The sequence below is a fragment of the Diabrotica virgifera genome, chromosome 10 (assembly GCF_917563875.1).
Source record: "Diabrotica virgifera virgifera chromosome 10, PGI_DIABVI_V3a".
NCBI lineage: Eukaryota > Metazoa > Arthropoda > Insecta > Coleoptera > Chrysomelidae > Diabrotica > Diabrotica virgifera.
The window spans coordinates 146,341,096-146,361,198 of NC_065452.1; the positions used below are offsets into that span (position 1 = coordinate 146,341,096).

Below are 20,103 nucleotides of genomic sequence, written 5' to 3' on the forward strand. Positions count from 1 at the left end.
AACTACAACGAGAGAACACGAAAAAATTGGACTATGACAGGGTGAAGTCAAAAACAAACCAAGAAATAGAGGTGAATGGAAGGAACAGTACACAGTTTATCCAGAGAATAAAAAAGAAAGAAGATGAGCTGCATCAATCTAACACTTTTGGCTAAGAAACGTATAAGCGCCCTCTACAAGGGTGGATGGAACTAGAAAGAGAGAGAATCATTTAAACAGAATATTCTTTTACAAATAATAATTTATTTGATTCTATATAACTACTCAAAATAAATAAATAATTAAATACTTAAAATACTGTTAATTTGTACAAGTAAAATATACGAAAGCTAAATAAATCTAATTAGTCTTTGAATCCAGTAAAACGATTTTTTCGTCAAGTTCCATCTTAACTGGTGCGATACTTTCTCCGATAACTTCAACTGCTTGTGGTACTTGGCCATCTTCAGAAGCAAAAATAGCAACTGGTTGAAGAACTGGTACCAGTTGTGCTTTCAATAAGTTCTCCTTTATGTCTACTGGTTCTACTGGGCTATTTTGGATAATAACTTCAGCTACTTCGAGGGGCTTAAGTTGATCTTCAGCTTTAACTACGTCTTGTTGAATTGGAGCTTCAATAGACTTAACGATTGCTTGAACTGCATCATTTGCAACATTAGCAACTGGTGTTTCGACTATGTTAATTTGCTCGGAGATAAATGGAATAGATTTAATTACTCCAGAATTAATTTGGGCTGCTGCTGGTATTTTAGGCACAACAGACTCAGATAGGATACCCTGCGAACCTACAGACTCACGTATAACAACTTCAGGTAAAACTTGTTCAGGAATAATTGCTTTGGGAACAAAAACTTCAGGTAAAATCTCGTCAGCACTAACAGGATCTGGTATTATGTCTTTAGGAACAAAAGCTTCTGGAAGAACTTCTTCAGCTGTAGCAACTTCAGGTATATTTACATTAGACGCAAATGGTTCAGGTAAAATATCTTCCGGAGCTTTTAAATCAATCTCTATTGATTTAACTGCTTGAACATTGGGATCATCGTTTACGTCATTATCAGAAACCTTCACTGCCTGTACTGATGGTACTTTTTCTGTTACTTTCTTTTTATTCGAACTAGGTGACTTTCGTTGGGGTATTCCACTTGATTCTGCTACTGTTGAAATGACTGTTATTCCATTAGCTGCATTGATGTCCGAAGCTGCCAATGCGCATCCTTCCTGGTCTGTTTTTACGAAGAAATTTCTGCTGATCTTGTATTTATCTAGCACTCCGTAGATTTTTTGGAGGACTGGCCCTGATGGAAGACGCTCTCTTGTCATTGCCCATACACTTTCTGAAAGTAAAAAAACAATTTAGAATATGGCTGTCAGTAAAGTGTATTATTTGATAAGGAGCATACGTCGGACACTTAATAACACGCTCTGAGATAATACAAGCCATACAATCATAAAAAAATGGCAAAGCGATGGGTCCTGATGAAATTCCAAGTGAAATGTACCAGCTTATAAAAATAATAGCAGAATTTTAGAGGCTATGACTTCCTTTTTCAATAACATTTATACCAGCGGACACCCACCTAATGGTTGGACAATTCATTGTTCACAGCTCTACCTAAATAGGGTGACCAATTCATAAACTTGAAAAAACGGGACACATCCAAGGAGCAGTAGCACACCTAAAATTTTTCTCTGGGGGGGGGAGGTTGGCTTGGGCACCGAAACATTTTCCTACTATTCTTTACACATTTTTCATATGCCCTAGGGGAAAGGGGATTTATCCCCCCAAAACCCTCTGTGTGTGCCACTGCCAAGGAGGGTTTGAGGCGATACCCAAATAGCTAGGAGCAATTGAAACATGGTCTTTTAGCTAATTTGGGACCTATAAATCCTTTTCAATTTACCTTTCAATATGTAATTTACGTACGATCAAGACTGCGAAACAGACAGAACACCAAAAAAATTTCCACCAGAATAACATGGATCAACAACCCGCCAGAACCAAACAGGTGGGAAGAATACAAAATAGCGAGAAATAAAGTCAACTCAACTTTTACGGGACGTTTGGTCACCCTAACCTAAGAAGACAACATCAAAAACCTGTGCTGATTATAGAACATCAGTTAAGCCATTTATTGAAAATTTTAAAGTAATACGTAGCCTGGTTTCCGTAAAGGCTTTGGAACGAAAGAGACATTGTTTGGGATGAACGTACTTGCTCAAAAGATGTCGTGATATATCTATAGACATGTACTGTTGTTTATTGACTTCCAAAGAGCATTTGATATTGTGTCAGCACTCTATATTGAACGAAATTCTAAGAAATATTGGCTTGGACTGCAGGGACGTTCGCATAATTGCAAATTTGTATTTAAATCAAACAACATCAATTTTAGTAGACGGTATGGAATCACAGGCTCTTAATATTAAAAAAGAAGTACGGCAGAGATGCCTCTTATCGCCCCTGCTTTTTAAAGTTTACTCTGAAAGATATAACTTTCTGAAAACAAGAACAAGAAGGAATAATAATGGTGAACGGTGAAGCCATCAATAATTTGCGAGACAGTACTTGTACACCTAGCTTCTACTCAAGAAACTCTGCAAACATTACTTAACCCTTGCAGGACCAACCTTTTATTAGAAACACCGAGGTCCAAGGAGGGTCAATAAATGTCAATACATAAATGAATCAAAAACGTGCTTCTTTCTTCTTCATGTGCCGTGCTCGATTATCGAACGTTGGCTATCAAATTGGCTATAGCAAGTTTGTTAACGGCAGCTCGGAAAAGGGATGCAGAGGATATGTTATACCATTCTCTCAGGTTTTTAAGCCATGACGTTCTTCTTCGACCTGGCCCTCTTCTTCCGTCTACCTTGCCTTGTATTATTAAATGGAGTATATTATATCTCTCTGGGTGTCGCATAACATGGCCAAAATATTCAAGTTTTCGATTTTTAACTGTTCTGACGACTTCTGTGACTTTTCCCATCCGGTGCAAAACAACTTCGTTACGAACTCTATCCACCCAACTTATTCGTAGGATTCTTCGGTATACCCAAATTTCAAAGGCTTCCAATTTCTTGAGAAGAGTATCTGTTAAAGTCCAACCTTCGACACCGTACAAAAGAGTAGAGAACACATAACATCTCACTAATCTAATTTTAAGATTCAAAGTAATGTTGTTTCCACATAAAAGTTTCTTTATCTTAAAGAATGCAGCTCTGGCCTTCTCTATACGTATTCTAATTTCTTTGCTCATGTCCCAGTTCTCATTTAGATTACAACCAAGGTAGGTGATACTGTTAGTTCTCTCTAATTGTTCACCATAAGCTGTTACTACTTCCGGTTGTATTGGCGTCTTACTGACAACCATCACCTTGGTCTTTGCGGTGTTTAGCTTGAGTCCATATTCATCACACGTTGTGGTAATCCTATTAATCAGATGTTGAAGTTCTTCATAATTGCTCGCAATTAACACCGTGTCATCCGCATATCTCAAATTATTAATATTGACGCCATTCATTTTGATACCACATTGAGCATTATCCACTGCTTTATTGAAAACAAACTCAGAATAGATGTTAAATATTAGTGGGGACAAAATGCAGCCCTGCCTTACTCCTCTTCGTATTTGAAGTTCTTCAGACGTGTCCCAGCCAATCCTGATGTTTGCACGTTGATGCCAGTAAAGATTTTTGATAATGCGTAGGTCTTTATCATCAATACCCACTTTCTGAAGAATAGCAATCATTTCCGTATGTTTTGCCCTATCAAAGGCCTTCTCAAAGTCAATGAAACACATATAAACCGGATGTCCGACATCTCTGCATCTCTGTACCATAACCTGAATACTAAACAGTGCTTCTCTGGTCCCAAGGTTATTGCGGAAGTGCTTCTTTATTTAAACTAATTTAAAAATAACACTTTTATATTATTCCTAGACGTTAATAGAACAGTTAAAAGATACGAATTTATAATTTACCCGGAGTCCGGAGTGTTCATCTTCAATAAAAATGGCATCATCGTAGGATACAGAAACATTTTTGACTTCTTGCTGTGCTCACGGCACACATACTTGCATTTTGAACAAACTATATGGTTGTTTTTGTCCACTTATTGGCCTTTTTTCTTTTAGATTTTGCTAATTTGACACATTAATGATATCTTCCCTTTCCATTTTGGGATGGTGTTGAAGGTATTCAAGGGGATTATTTATAGTCCACTGTCAAGTTTTTATAAAAGTATGAGGAAATGAATTAAATTATAGAAATACTCATTATGCCATCTAAAAGGGCAGTAGTACGCCGACAACTACTAATTATTTGAGATTTTTAGGAACAAAGGTATTTAGAAAATCGGATGTAATGCAATGTTGTGGATACTTTTTAACCCTCCTTGGTCCTTCTAGGGTTAATAGTGTCGTTGAGAGCTGTAAGAAAGCAGGTATATATCTGAATATACGGAAAATCAAAATACTCCTAATAAGTAAACAGAATATTAAACCGTCTATATGTGTAAATAGTACCAAACTGGAGCAAGCTATAAAATTTTTTATATTGGATATCAGTTAAATTGTAAGACAGAGAGTCACGGTGAAATTAGATCCAGAATACAGCAGGCCAGAGCCGGTTTTAGAAGGATGACCAAGGTATTACGTAACAGAGACCTATAATTGGCATTTAGGATCCGTCTATTTCGCTGCTAGAAAGAAATGTGGACAAGTCACTTTAAACAAATACTAATTGAACCAGTTATAAATGATGAAATAGAAGACGAGGACGAAGAAACGATCACACAGGAACCAACATTAAAAGAAGTAAAAAACATTATAATGAAGGGGAATAATGGAAAGGCACCTGGGAAGGACGGAATAAATCTAGAACTAATAAAATACGGAGGGGACATATTGCATGAAACAATACATGAATTGATTAAAAAAAAAATATGGAAAGAGGAGACAATGCCGAACGAGTGGGAAATGGGACAAATTATAACGATCCATAAAAAAGGCGACCAGCATGAGTGTAAGAACTACAGAGGTATTACACTATTAAATGTTGCCTATAAAATATTATCGTCAATAATACAAAAGAGGTTAACGGATGAAACAAAAAATATTATAGGACAATACCAATGCGGCTTCGTAAAAGGCAGATCAACAGCAGATGCAATACATACCATGAAACAAATAATGAAAAAGCACACGAACATCAACATGAAATAGAAATATTATTTATAGACTTTGAACAAGCCTTTGACTCAAAAAAGAGAAAGGAAATAATGAAAGCCCTAAAATATGAAGGAGTAAGTAAAAAATTAAGAAACCTAATAAAAATGTCAATGAACAAATCAAAAATCAGTATTCTAATACCAAAAGGGGAAACAGAAGAATTCGAAGTCGCTCCCAGAAGAATTCGAGGTGGCCACAAGGTGGCTCCCTGTCAGAAACACTATTTAACCTGACAGTAGATTTTGTGTTAAGAAAGATCCCTAAGGGAAACCTAAGAGCATCAGGTTACCAACTAATCGCCTATGCAGATGATATAGCGATAGTAACAAAAACACGAGAAATCATGAAAAAATTATTATTGGAGATTGAAGAAGAAGGAAAGAAGATGGAACTAAGAATTAATGAAGAGAAAACAAAATTAATTAGACTCGGAAAAGCAGAACAAAACGGAGAGATAAGGATAGGAAATAAAAAATTCGAGGGAGTACAGAAATTTAATAAATACCTGGGCGTTGTGATAAACAACAAAGGGGAAAGAAAAACGGAGATTGAAGAAAGAATAACTGCGACAAACCGGATATACCAAGCAAATAGAAAACTACTAAAGAGTAAAATATTGACCAAACAAACAAACAATAATAAGACCAATAACGATGTATGCAGCAGAAACGACGACTATGACAAAAAAAGAAGAAGAGAAATTAAGGATAAATGAACGGAAGATAATAACGACAATACTGGGCTTAGTGTGAATTGAAGAAAAAGAATATAGAAGGAAAACGAATAAAGAAATTTTAGAAGAATTAAATGGTGAAGATAATAAAGAAAATAAAAGTACAAAGAACCAAATGGTTGGGTGATACAGGGTGAGTCATGAGGAACTGTACATACTCCTACCTCGTATAGAGGCTCCTATGGGGAATAACAAATGGCCATTAAAAAGTGTCTGCTCCCCTTGTTTAATAATATACAGGGTGAGTTTCGCATTTTGACAGAAATTTGTATTCGTCATAATTTTTGAACGGTCAGATCGATGTGTCTCTTATTTTGGCCAATCGTTACACTATTACCTCCTAATCAACTAATTTATTCAAACTAGAAAAAAATCAGGTCCGGCTTTAAAAAAATTAGTTCGTTTGGGTCTTAGAAAAAATTTCACCCTGTATATGCTTTTTGAAAACTCTAACATGAATTTTACAAATTAGACAAGTAGGCAATTAAAATGGCATATTTATTTTTTTCCGCACACGATTACTTAATTTAAAAAAAAAATAAAATTTCACTATGAATTAAAAGTTTGGTATGAGTGAACCATAAATTAAAAAAAAATAACTTTTATTACAAAAATTAATTTTTTTTGCACAAATAAGTAATTTATGTTACCATCCAATCAACTGATTTATTCAAATTAGAGAAAAATCAGGTCCGGATTTAAAAAATTAGTTCGTTTTGGTCTTAGAAAAAATTTCACCCTGTATACGCTTTTTGAAAACTCTAATAATAAATTTTACAAATAAGACAAATAGGCAATTAAAATGGCATATTTATTTTTTTCCCCACACGATTACTTAATTTTTTATTAAAAAATCAAATTTGTTAAAATCGGAATTTTAACCTAAAAATGAAAAAAAAAATGAACTCACGGTTTAACTCGCTACAACTCTGTTCCATTTTAATATTTTTTTTCTGAAGATTTTTTTTTTATATTTTTTTTACAGCACATACCTCTTACCATTGTGAAGACTATGAAAATTGTTGCAGACTTTCAGTCTTCTTCTTGTAAAAGCTGCAAACTTGTAAATCGCAAAAATTAGGTGGAAAAATTTTAAATTTATCAATTTGATCACTTCTGTGTTAAACTATAGAGTCCAAAAGAAGTGTTATGGGAAGTTTTAGATCTAGACGTGTTATAGAAAAAAAAATGGTAAAACTTTTAATTTTAAGAAAAACGTTGTTTTTGTAAATTAATTTTTGTAAAAAAAGTTAATTTTTTTAAATCTATGCAAAAACTTTGCCAAACTTTTTATGCATAGTCAAATTTGATTTTTTAATAAAAAAATAAGTAATCGTGTGGGGAAAAAATAAATATGACATTTTAATTGCCTATTTGTCTTATTTGTAAAATTCATATTAGAGTTTTCAAAAAACGTATACAAGGTGAAATTTTTTCTAAGACCCAAACAAACTAATTTTTTAAATCCGGGCCTGATTTTTTTCTAGTTTGAATAAATCAGTTGATTGGATGATAACATAAATTAAATATTTGTTCAAAAAAAAATCATTTTTGTAATAAAAGTTATTTTTTTAATCTATGGTTCACTTTACCAAACTTTTAATTATTCATAGTCAAATTTGATTTTTTTTTATAAAAAAGTAAGTAATCGTGTGGGGAAAAAAATAAATATGCCATTTTAATTGCCTATTTGTCTAATTTGTAAAAATCATATTAGAGTTTTCAAAAGTGTATACAGGGTGAAATTTTTTCTAAGACCAAAACGAACTTTTTTTTAAATCCGGGCCTGATTTTTTTCTTCTTTGAATAAATCAGTTGATTGGTGGTAACATAAATTAAATATATGTTAAAAAAAAATTAATTTTGGTAATAAAAGTTAATTTTGTTAAATCTGTGGTTCACTTTACCAAACTTTTAATTTATAATCAAATTTGATTTTTTTATAAAAAATTAAGCAATCGTGCGCGGAAAAAAATAAATATGTTATTTTAATTGCCTATTTGTCTAATTTGTAAAATTCGTATTAGAGTTTTCAAAAAGCTTATACAGGGTGAAATTTTTTCTAAGACCCAAACGAACTAATTTTTTTAAAGCCGGACCTGATTTTTTTCTAGTTTGAATAAATCAGTTGATTAGGTGGCAATAGTGTAACGATTGACCAAAATAAGAGACACATCGATCTGACCGTTCAAAAATTATGACGAATACAAATTTCTGTCAAAATGCGAAACTCGCCCTGTATATTATTAAACAATGGGAGCAGACACTTTTTAATGGTCATTTGTTATTCCCCATAGGGGCCTCTATACGAGGTAGGAGTATGCACAGTTCCTCATGACTCACCCTGTATATGGAGAAAAGGACCAGAATCAGTATCAAAAGCTATGGTATGGTGGCAACCAGGAGGAAAAAGGAGACGTGGCCGACCCAGATCAAAAGGGTTAACTGAAGTAGAGGAGGACCTAAGAGGGGCAGGAATTACTAAATGGAAAGAGAAGGCAATAGACCGGACGAAATGGAAACATATTAGTGAACAAATACAATGATCATGGGGACTGATCCACCCCGTAAAATGGATCTAGAAAGCGAAAGCGGCGAAACTCCACATGGTGTGTTAAGCCATATACTATACTATATACTATACTATTTCGCTGCTACGTGTTCACGGTCTTACTTTGTTTATCACACGATTGGTGATTTATCTCTAGCTATTTTGTCTCCCCCATTCTGCTTATGTGGTTATTCCATTCTTTTTTCTATTTAACGTCCATTCGTTTATACACTGTACGTTACATTGCCTTCGTTACTAATGTCTTCACTCCTCTTTCGATATCTCAGTATATTTCCTCTACTTCTTCTCAGTGCTCTCATATCTGCCGTTTCCAGTAGTCTTTGGGTTGTGGCTATATTCGGTCTTGTTTTTGATGCATATGTCATTATTGGTCTTACACTGGCTTTATAAATTCTTGACATCATCTCAGTGTTAAAATGTCGGTTACGCCATGACTCCGCCTGCAGTTTTGTTGGGTGGATCGAGTAGCTCGACAGAACTGTTGCCTGTCCCAAGCCTGGATAAAGATGAAGGTAGTGTACAGCCATCTAACTCGTACAAACAGGATTATGCCTCGAAACAGGAATGATGAATGATGATACTTACGTGTATGAATTGGTCCAAAGCCACTGCAACTCCATATAACAGCATAGTTATCATAGTCTGTGTCAAGTACCGTGAGTTGTGCTTGAGAAGATAAAGGTGTTGAATATCTAATGTTAAATTTTCCTTCACCAGATCTTCCTGACAATTCTAGCTGGCCATCTATGACTCGTTTTATTCCAGTCCTAAAAAAACGATAGCATTAATATTTTGAAATTGGTTCTAGATATTTATACATAGTTAATTTCTAAAAGGTCTAAATTTTCCTGTTAGTCATCCATCTATTCAAAACTAAACATATTTAGCTCAGTCGAGAAAATATCTTTACCAATATATTTACCAACGCACGAAAAAGAAGAATATAGAATACTATGTAAAAATTTGATTGGATTGGTTATAATGGATAAAATTCAATATCAGGACAAAATTAAATACCTACCTAATAAAAAACGGACCTTATCCTAAATTAATAACAGATCGAACGAAACCTTTGGAAAACAACATATACAGGGTGTTTGGTAAAGAATGGGCCATAGCTTAACCTTAGATTCCTGAGCTTAAAATAGGTTGATTTAAGCTAACTTACCTTGGTACTAAAGTTAATAATAACAGAAATACAGGGTGTCAAAGTTAAACTTTATTTTATTTATTCTTGAATATTTCTTGACAGGCATGAGATACCAAAACGAAATTTGATAGATGGATGTTTTTTGGGATGAGAAATCTAAATCTGTCACCAAAAATGATGTATTACCCAGAGGGCGCCACATACACCTTTCAGCGCGCATTTAATACGTTCAATGTTTTTTATCCCCCACTCTACATACTTTTTGAATCAAAACTTTTATTCTCTAGACATTTCTACTTAAATAAAGTATACTATATTCATCTTGCTAAACTCAACCGTTTTCGACATACACGCATTTTAAATTTGCGATGCAACCAGTGGTGGCTGGTCAAAGGAGGCAAGGGAGGCTTAGCCTCCCCATAAATTTTTTACACACACTACACTGTTTTGTTTACTTTGTTATTTTGCTTCGCGTTAGAGATATCGCAGAAAGTTATTTGAACAAGTTGTTCTAAATAATATTCTAACCTCACTTAAAAAATTTCAGCACAAAATTCTCACTTTTAGTTTTTTCATTATTTGTAGTCGGGATCCTAAAATCGCAGAGGAGGCTGCTGGCCGGAAAATCTCACTTGCCAATGCTTCGCGTAGCCCAGAGCGAGCGTAAGGATGGTTTAAGGAGACCCGGTCTCCTTAGGAGCTGCATCGCTTAACGCACACGCTGCCCGGAGATCGGGCAAGTGAGATTTTACCGCCAGCAGCCTCCTCTGCGGATTTTAGGATCCTGACTACAAATAATGAAAAAACTAAAAGTGCGAATTTTGTGATGAAATTTGGTATGTGGGATTAGAATAATATTTGGAACAACCTGTTTAAATAACTTTTTCCGATATCTGTAATACAAAGCAAAATATCGGTAATTTACCGTATTTTTGGATTCGCAGAGTAAGCCGCTTTATGAATTAAAAAAAAATTCAGTTTATGTTTTTCCTGTATGGACTGCAAAACTTCAAATCTGTATTTATTTTGATATGCATATCTACTTACAGAGATATAATTGTTAACAAATAAACGACACAAACTGGTAATACACTTTTACAATTATACTAACTATTTTTAAAATGATATGATATTATGAAATTATGAATTATGATGATATAAAATGTAAATAAAAAATGGTCAAAAAAATGGGGCCTTATATTAGATTTGTAGCCTCCCCTATTGTAAACATCACGAACCGCCACTGGATGCAACATCATTTTTTGCAAAATATCACTGTAGTTAGACCCGAAAATAAACTTAAGACGATAATAATTTCCAAAAATGTATCGCAAACTCTTTTAATGGAATTTTCGATGCAATGACATAAATATGAGAACTTGCACAATTATTATGGCTTCAAGTTTATTTTTCGGGTATAACAACAATGATATTATGCAAAAAATTATGTTGCATTGCAGATTTAAAATGCGTTTATCTCGAAAACGGTTGAGTTTAGCGAAATTAGTGTAGTATACCTTTTTTAAGTAAAAATATCAAGAGAATAAAAGTTTTGATTCAAAAAGTATGTTGAGTGTGGGATAAAACAAATTAAACGTATTAAATGAGCGCTGAAAGGCGTATGTGGCGCCCTCTGGGTAATAGATCATTTTGGTGACGAATTTAGATTTCTCGTCCCAAAAAACCCCATCTACCAAATTTCGCATTTTTGTCGCATGCTTGTCAGGAAATATTCAAGAATAAATAAAATAAAAGTTTAACTTTGACACCCTGTATTTCGGTTATTATCAACTTTAGTATTAAGGTAAGTTAGCTTAAATCGACCTATTTTAAGCTCAGGAATCTAAGGTTAAGCTTTGGCCCATTCTTTACCAAACACCCTGTATATAAATAGTTTCATTCAAATTTAAAGATTATTTAACCGATTACCAAAGAAAATTAAGTACACCTCATTACAGCTAGACACCTCATTTTTATGGGGTACCTACCACAAGTTCATAAAGCGACCACACTACTTAGACCTAGTTGTAGTACCATGAATTCTCATTGTAGTGAAAGTATTATAGTGACACATTTATAAAAAATACACAACACTTTTTAAATAAATTATCGAGTCTTGTCCTAAATAAAAATAATATTTTAGTATCTAAGTTTTGATAAATAGTTCTGATAAATGTGGTATTAGATCATGAACAAAATGATCTCTTTCCATCCCAGGAACGCAACTCAAAAATAATGACAATATCATTTTAAAGTCATCTTATTTAAAATGTATATGTCTGAATTGTCAATATAAATGAGTCAGATAAAATTAAATTATTAGAAGAATTTTTTACCAAGTAAAAAATCAAAATTTGATCAATTTATTAATGTTTTGTATTTTGAGAACGATTTTCGAAGGAAAAATCGAAACGTTAAAATAAACTTATTTTATAGCCAAATTATGGCTTATTTCCAATAAAAATAGTAAATTGTATTAAAATACCACAAAAAATAGCTTCAAAACAATATTAATTTTAAATACCGGGTGTCCACTTATATTTTCCCCCATTTTAACTGCGTAAACTTCTAAACGACTAAAGATAGAAATATGCGGTTTTCGCTGAAATGTTTTATTTTTGTAAAAGTTTTGTCTGAAAGGATTGAGTTTTTTATATCGCTTTCAATTACGAAAAAAATGGCAGATTTTTGAAAAAAACTTTGTTGACTTTTTTTTAATAGAACACCCAGTATATTTTTTGTAAATTGAAAAAACGGTCATTCACCTATCCAGCAATATAAAGTTTTTTAAAATCGGTAGCCAAATGACTGAGTAATTAATTTTTAAATTGAGAGGTGCAACGTGTATATCACATAACTAAATAACATAACTAAGCAAATTGATATTATGTTTTGTGATTTCCACATTGCATCTCTCATTTTAAAAATTAATTGCTCAGTCATTTGACAACCGATTTTAAAAAACTTTATACCGTTGAATAGGCAAATGACCGTTCTTTCAATTTACAAAAAAATATACTGGGTGTTTCAATAGAAAAAGTCAACAACGTTTTTTTAATCCGCAATTTTTTATTTAAAAGCGATATAAAAAATTAAATCCATTCAAACAAAGCTTTTACTAAAATAAAACATTTCAGCGAAAACCGCATATTTCTATCTTGAGTCGTTTAGAATTTACAGGCAGTTAAAATGGGGGAAAATATAAGTGGACACCCAGTATAATAAGCAAATAATGTGATTTTATTGAAATAACGCGAAAAATTTAGTTTTTAAGGTGTCTAAAAGATGGCACTACTGTTATTACCGCATTTTTACAAATTAATTTCAGTTAAGATTTTTTACATTGCCGTAAGACGTTTACAAAGAATTTTAAGAAGCCGTGTATTTTTCAATAAAATAAAAAAAGGTTAGCAATATAGAGTTTGAGATTTAAATTAAATGACAATTATGACAAGTTTGACATCTTCTCACAAGGCCTGCTAAAATAAAACAGTAAATATCTTACCTTTAACATTAAACCACAATTATCTCCAAAAGTATACTTTAGGTAGGTATAGAGAATCCTAATATTATTTGAAAGACAATTGACTTATTTTTTCAATAAAATTATAAAATACAGAGGGTTTCGTTTAAAAGTATTGACGTACCTACTGTAGTTAAAGAGATATCATTTGTGAATTTTTATTTAGAAATTCGATTTCGATGTAAATTACTGAAAGACTACATTAACTGTGAAAAGTTTGTGTATCTGTGAAATTTTTTGAAAAAAGGTGAATAATTCAAAAAATATAAAGTTATGACATGTGGTTATACAAATTTGGTCTATAATTTTACTCAGAATCTTAAAGCAAAATAATATGCAGGGTGTTCTATTTAAAATAACGAAGTTGTTCACTTCCGATATAACCAGAAGAGACATATCTATCAAAATATCGTGTAAGTGGTTTCCGATATATAGGGTGAGGCAGATAACTGGCCTATTAGAAATATCTCGAGAACTAAAGCCAACAGAATCATGAAAATTGGAATAAAGGGGTTTTGAAGGATGATCTATTAAATGAAAATATTTTCATCTCTTTGCAACTTTCGGTTATACCGGAAGTATCTTATAACTTCGTTTTTTTAATGGGACACCCTGTATATTTTTACATTTTTGGATTCTCTTCGATGTCTTCTTTCTTAAAATATAAGGTTTTGTAATATTATACAGGGTATTTTAAAAGATAATTACGTTTTTTTATTAATTTCGTAGCAATATTCACACCCTGTAGAATTGTAGTAGTTTGACATCAAAAACTCTATTTATGTTCAAATTATTTTTAATATAGTCTACTATTGTTAAATATTTTTAGTATAGCTAAATGTTGAATTGTACTATACAGGGTTGGTCGAAACTCAGAATGAGTATTTTCTGAGTTTTCTTAAATGGAACACCCTGTATTTTTGTATTGTAGTGAAATGATATTTTATAGTACTTTTTTATTTCTTAAGCATTCCATATACCTAACTGCTTTAATTTGTGAGTTATTGGTGATTCAAACTAAACATTAATTGCAACAGAAATACTTAAAATTTGATTAGGTTGGCCGTGAAAATACTCAATCCCAAATATTTTTTCAGAAATAAATACATATTAATCCAGACTGGTCCTTAAAATTACCAATAATGGTTTAGCTATCGAAATACCTACTTAGTTAAGATTGTTGGTGCGATTAACAATTAAGCACAAATTAAAGCAGTTAGGTATAGGGAATGCTTAAGAAATAAAAAAGTACCATAAAATATCATTTCATTACAATACTAAAATACAGGGTGTTCCATTTAAGAAAACTCAGAAAATACTCATTCCGAGTTTCGACCAACCCTGTATACTAAAATTAAAAATTTAGCTATACTAATGATTCTTAACAATAGTAGAGTACATTAAAAATCATTTGAACGTAAGTAAAGTTTTAGATGTCAAACTACTACAATTCTACAGGGTGTTAATTTTGCTACGAAATTAATAAAAAAACGTAATTATCTTTTAAAATACCCTGTATAATATTACAAAACCTCATATTTTAAGAAAGAAGACATCGAAGAGAATCCAAAAATGTAAAAATATACAGGGTGTCCCATTAAAAAAACGAAGTTATAACCAACTTCCGGTATAACCGGAAGTTGCAAAGAGATGAAAATATTTTCATTTAATAGATCATCCTTCAAAACCCCTTTATTCTAATTTTCATGATTCTGTTGCCTTTAGTTCTCGAGATATTTCTAATAGGCCCTTTATTTGCCTCACCCTGTATAGATGGTATACCTAAGCTCGTCGTAGAACACCCTGTATATTAATTAACCAAAAAGTATACTAAACTTAACCGCAAAAGTTTTGTACCACCAAATTTTTTTATTATTTTAGATTTTTTTTTTGGGATTTACACTGTTGGACAAAAAATGTTTACTCAGACTTCTTTTTCGAGCTTATATCGGATGGAAGTAAAGAAATGTTTTCTTATGTTCAGTTTGAGACATCATGTAGGGAGGAAAAAGTACAAAGGTGGGTATATGTCGAAATCATGTTGTAGTCTCATGTTTTGTGAACATGAGACTACAATATTAGTTTTTTATTTTTATTTTTATTTTTATTATTGTTTTTTTAGTTTCTCTGGTATCTATGTATAAAAACAAACAAAATAGACGGTTTTACTCTTTAACCTGTGTTTTAACTGAAACAATACTAAATTAACGATTAAAAATAACAATAAAACTTTAAAAGAAGCAGGCTACTTGATTGTGGTCTATGGAGTTTCAGATAGCAGTAACCATAGTTTATACATCTTGCAGGGAAGCAGGAAAGTCTTAATTCTCTAGCGACAATATCCCGTGAGTGATTAATAGGGTTCATGTCGGGACTATAAGAGGGTCAGTTCAATATCTGTATAGTTACCTCACGTAAATACAAAGTAACCTCAAGTAAATCATAGTAACGACACGTGATACGTGAGGAGGCCTTGCCTTATCATGCATTAAGATGAAATTATTTCCTATATAAGGTGCGAAAGGAACAAGATGCTCAAAGAAAGAAAATATCTGTAATATATCTTTCGTTATTTAAAGAGCCTCTACGTAGAGACATTAAATCCGTTCTTGCTGTTAAGGAAATTCCGCCCTAAAACATCACAGAGCCTCCATTAAACAACTTCGTCTCTCTTATGTTGCACTGTGTATACTGCTCACCTGGTCGACAAATAACTTAATAAATAAGTGTTGATCAGAACTGTTTACGTTATGTGTCTTTCTGTTTTTAAAGTTTTGGTCACTGTTATGTTTTATTGTTAATTCAGTATTATTTCAGTTAAAACACATATTAAAGAATAAAACCGTCTATTTTCTTTGTTTTTAAAGATATCAGGGAAATTCAAAAAGCAAAATGTTCATAAAACATAAGACTACAAACATAATTTGGATGTATGCCCACCCTTGTACCTTGTCCTCCCTACATGTGTCTTATTGTTTTAACAAATGAAACATAAGGAAAACATTTTTCCACCCGGAATAAGCCCAGAAAAGAAGTTTCAGTAAACATTTGCCAACAGTGTAAATACCGAAGAAAAATCTAAAATATTTAATAAAAAATTAGCGGAATCCGTTAATCCGTTCACGAGAAATTCAACTTTTAAAATGAGCATAATTTTTAGTGGAGACAAAAAATTAAAATAGGAAAGAGTACTTACAATCGGCTTGTAACTTCGTTGGAAACATAAATTTTCCCACTAGGTCCTTTAGCATAATCTGTCACAACACACCTCGATGTGACTTCCGTGAATTGAAAATAACGCTCAGCCTCATACCACTTTCCCAAAAAACTCTCGATGTCAAATTCCGACATGGGCAAATAATCGGGACAGAAACCCAGACTTGGAATCTGGGCCCTAGCGAGTACCACAGCACAACACAACAAGTACACTCGAATCATCTCTGAACTTTGAAGTGTCTTGTAGTTCCTGAATATTATATATAGGTGAGTCTTCCAACCGCTATATTATACCAGTACCAGAGTACCAGTATCGAGCATTGTCCGGTAGTATTAGGTTGAAGGTTGGAAAAAAATCAAACTCAACGGATTGTGTATATATATGTAAACGGTCTCTAAGTACCTAAATTGAGGAGGCCAGACGTAAAAGGGTTTAAGTGCGGTTTTGGTAGTTCTGAGATAATCAGCTTCAAAGTTGTTTGAGTTTTATAAATTTTAGGAGTCATTAAACTAAAATTTGTCTAGTGTACAATGTACTATAAAGTGATAAAAATATAAGGGTATATTATTACCCTTAATATATCCTTCCTTTTTTTTTCAATTATTAAAAAAATGTACTTGAATCGGTACATGGTGTTGATAAATGTTACTGGTAAAACGGTTCAAGTGCAGATGTTAACTACATATTACTCATAATTTTTGTTCCAGCTGTTATCCACAAGGTAACTACAACTGGCACGTTGCATAATACTTAATTAGTCTTCAAAATTGGTCACAAATCTAATATTTATTTACTTGCAATTAATCACGTATTAACATGTGTGTACACATTACAAAATATTAAAAATAGTTTTGTGGTAAAATGGTTCAAGCGCACTTAAACCCGTTTCTTACTATTTGTTTTTACAGAATACTAAAAATAGTTTTGTGGTAAAACGGTTCAAGAGCATGGATAAACCTGTTTACTACCAAAGCAAACTGCAATTGTTTTCATTGAACAAAATGTAATGGCGATAGATGGCGCCTGTAGGGCGAAATATGCTTAGATCATTTTACCACCAAGTTATAATACCATTTAGATATGCGAATCTGTACTTAGGTCAGAATTTGAAAAAAGTGCACTTAAACCCTTTTACTTCCAAGCCGCTCAATTGTAAAGTTTTTTTTTAATTTTGTATCAACAGAAAGATACTATAAATACAAATACAATATAGACAATAGTTATTTGCACCTACCTCTATCCAAAGTATACATTTCCTGACCTCATTGTAGGGAGCAAAGTCGTACTTTTCCTCCCTATGGACACAAAGTACTTTTACTCCCTGGGAGTAAAAGTAAAATAACATCATGGTATTTCGTTGATGAAACAACTTATTGACGCCCTATACAATATCTATTTTCTATTACGTAAGTATCTATACATTTTAACGTTTATTTATAGAACACCCTGTATTTTGCAAAATGGTAAAAAACAGTAAATTGTTATTTTTATTTAAATTAAATTAGCATATATTATTTTATTTAGTGAAATTAACTTATTATAGTAAATATTTCAAATCTGAAGGTATAAATAAACCTGTAAATACGTTTTAAAAAAAGGACATGTTCTTATTTGATTGGATTTAATGGACATGATCTTTTTTGTTTGAAGTCTTATCGGACATGTTTAATTTTGGTTGCTCTCCAGTAAGATGGAATAGAATATCATTCTACAATATGTTTACTTTTTTATGATTTGTATTAATATTTTAATCACGTGACCAAACCACGTGACTAAATCCGAGCGCTGCTATTAGCTAAATGGACATGTGGTTTTATGATTGAAACTAGCTTTGGACATGATCTCAATTGGTTTGGGACCCTAATAATGTGTATTCATTTTAAACAGGAGATATTTTTTTTAACCGAAACCGAAAACATCACAGAATAGGATCCACCATTTTTATTATGAAACCGGTGCTAACACATTTTTGATTTTTATGGACATGATTGATTCTGATTGACACCTCCTCACTTGTTCTATTATCTGACCTTCCAGCTCCAATTTACATCTTATTGGATCTGCTGTTATAACCATGCATTTTGTCTTTTTTGAGGAAATTAACATGTTAAATTTTCTGGCGATTATGTTGAATTGGTGCAGCATACGTTGTAAATCATCTTCACTTTGAGAGATTAGTATTGCATCGTCCGCATAGCAGATTATTTTGGTTGTTTTTCTCCCATTTGTTATCCTTTTTTAGTTCTTACTTTTTTTATTATTTCGTCCATGATCAGGTTGAACAATAAAGGACTCAAGGAATCCCCCTGTCTTATCCCATTGCCATGTTTTCGATCTTTTTAATTATTCCTAGAGGTACCTCTCTCGAGTATAACAAATGGATAACGTCCTTTAATGTGACCTTGTCAAATGCTTTCTTAATGTCCACGAAACATAAATATGCCGGTTTGTTGTATTCCAACGATTTCTCTTGAACTTGCCTCATTATAAATATAGCGTCAGTACATGACCTTCCCGACCTAAAACCTTGTTGTTCTTCTGCTAATGTTATAATTTCATTCAATTTGTTTGTTATCACTTTGGTTGTTAATTTTAATGTTGTGTTTAATAAGTTAATTCCTCTGTAATTCTCCGGGTCCGATTTGTCTCCTTTTTTGAAGAGAGGTATTAGGATGCTTGATCTCCATTCTTGTGGTAGTCTGTTTTGTTCTATTATTTTTTGTATTAGTTTTAATAGTTGTTTAGTTAGATATTGTCCTTGTTCTCCGTACTTTAGGAGTTCGTTCGATATTCTGTCCTCTTCTTGAGATTTTCTATTTTTTTAATTTTCTTAATGCTTCCTTTTTCTCTCCCTCCTCGATGTTTATTTCTTTGTTTGTTGTAACTTCAGGTGTTGGTGGTTCATTATCGTCGCCTTTAGCAAATAGAGATCGAAAGTAGTCTGTCCATGTTTCCTTCTGAATGTGTTTCGCTTTTATTAATTCGTTCATATCCTTTCTTTGCCCTCTGATCATTTTCCATACTTCTTTTTGTGTTCCGTAGAAGTCGTGTTCCATCTATTTTGAGAAACTCTGCTAGTGCTCCCTTTTTATTTGCCTCGATATTGTCCAATAAATTAAATCACAGCGACTAAGATGGGCAGGCCACGTGCACAGACTTCATAACGAGAGACTTGTAAGACTGGTATGGGAGGAGATTCCTACAGGCAAAAGACCACTCAGACGTCCCAGAATACGATGGAGAGATAACATCCAAGCAGATCTCCGAAAAATGAACATTCCATTTGACCCTAGGTTGATGGAAGACCGAACAAATTGGAAGAAAGTTATACAGTCACCCAGGACCCACCCAGCCGAATTAAAACACAAGCTGTTTTTTTAATTTTTCATTTTACTCATATTTTGAGTACACGGAATCAACTTTCATTGGAATTTTTCTTAGAAGAATAGACGGAATGTGGCTGCATATTGTAGAGTCCCTTGCGTCTTCTTTCTTCGTCGTATCCTTGCCTTATAAATTGTAAAAGGCAGAGACTAAGGATGTTACCAGAAAATGGTTCCACGAGAAGTTTCAGATTTATTGTTTAGATCTCCGAGACTTCTCATTACTCCAGAATTACAACGATGAAATGGAACTGGGCAGGACATGTTACCAGAGTCAAAGATGGAAGATGGGCC

At 32.8% G+C, this 20,103-nt stretch overlaps 1 protein-coding gene across 1 annotated transcript; it reads right to left on the reverse strand.

Annotated features, from left to right (window-relative positions):
• Window positions 1–223: 223 nt before the first annotated feature.
• Window positions 224–16,671, reverse strand: LOC126893398 (uncharacterized). Its single transcript, XM_050663538.1, has 3 exons — window positions 16,406–16,671; window positions 9,122–9,303; window positions 224–1,337 (listed from the first exon to the last, which is right to left on the reverse strand). The coding sequence occupies exons 1-3, from the start codon at window positions 16,645–16,647 to the stop codon at window positions 340–342; spliced, it is 1,422 nt and encodes a 473-aa protein (XP_050519495.1). The 5' UTR covers window positions 16,648–16,671; the 3' UTR covers window positions 224–339.
• Window positions 16,672–20,103: the final 3,432 nt, after the last annotated feature.

Coding starts and splice junctions, on each gene's coding strand:
- LOC126893398 (XM_050663538.1), bottom strand. CDS start 16,647: ATGATTCGAGTGTACTTGTTGTGTTGTGCTGTGGTACTCGCTAGGGCC. Junction 9,304..16,405: donor AACGAAGTTACAAGCCGATT/GTAAGTACTCTT, acceptor TCGTTTTTTTAG/GACTGGAATAAAACGAGTCA. Junction 1,338..9,121: donor CTTTGGACCAATTCATACAC/GTAAGTATCATC, acceptor TTTTACTTTCAG/AAAGTGTATGGGCAATGACA.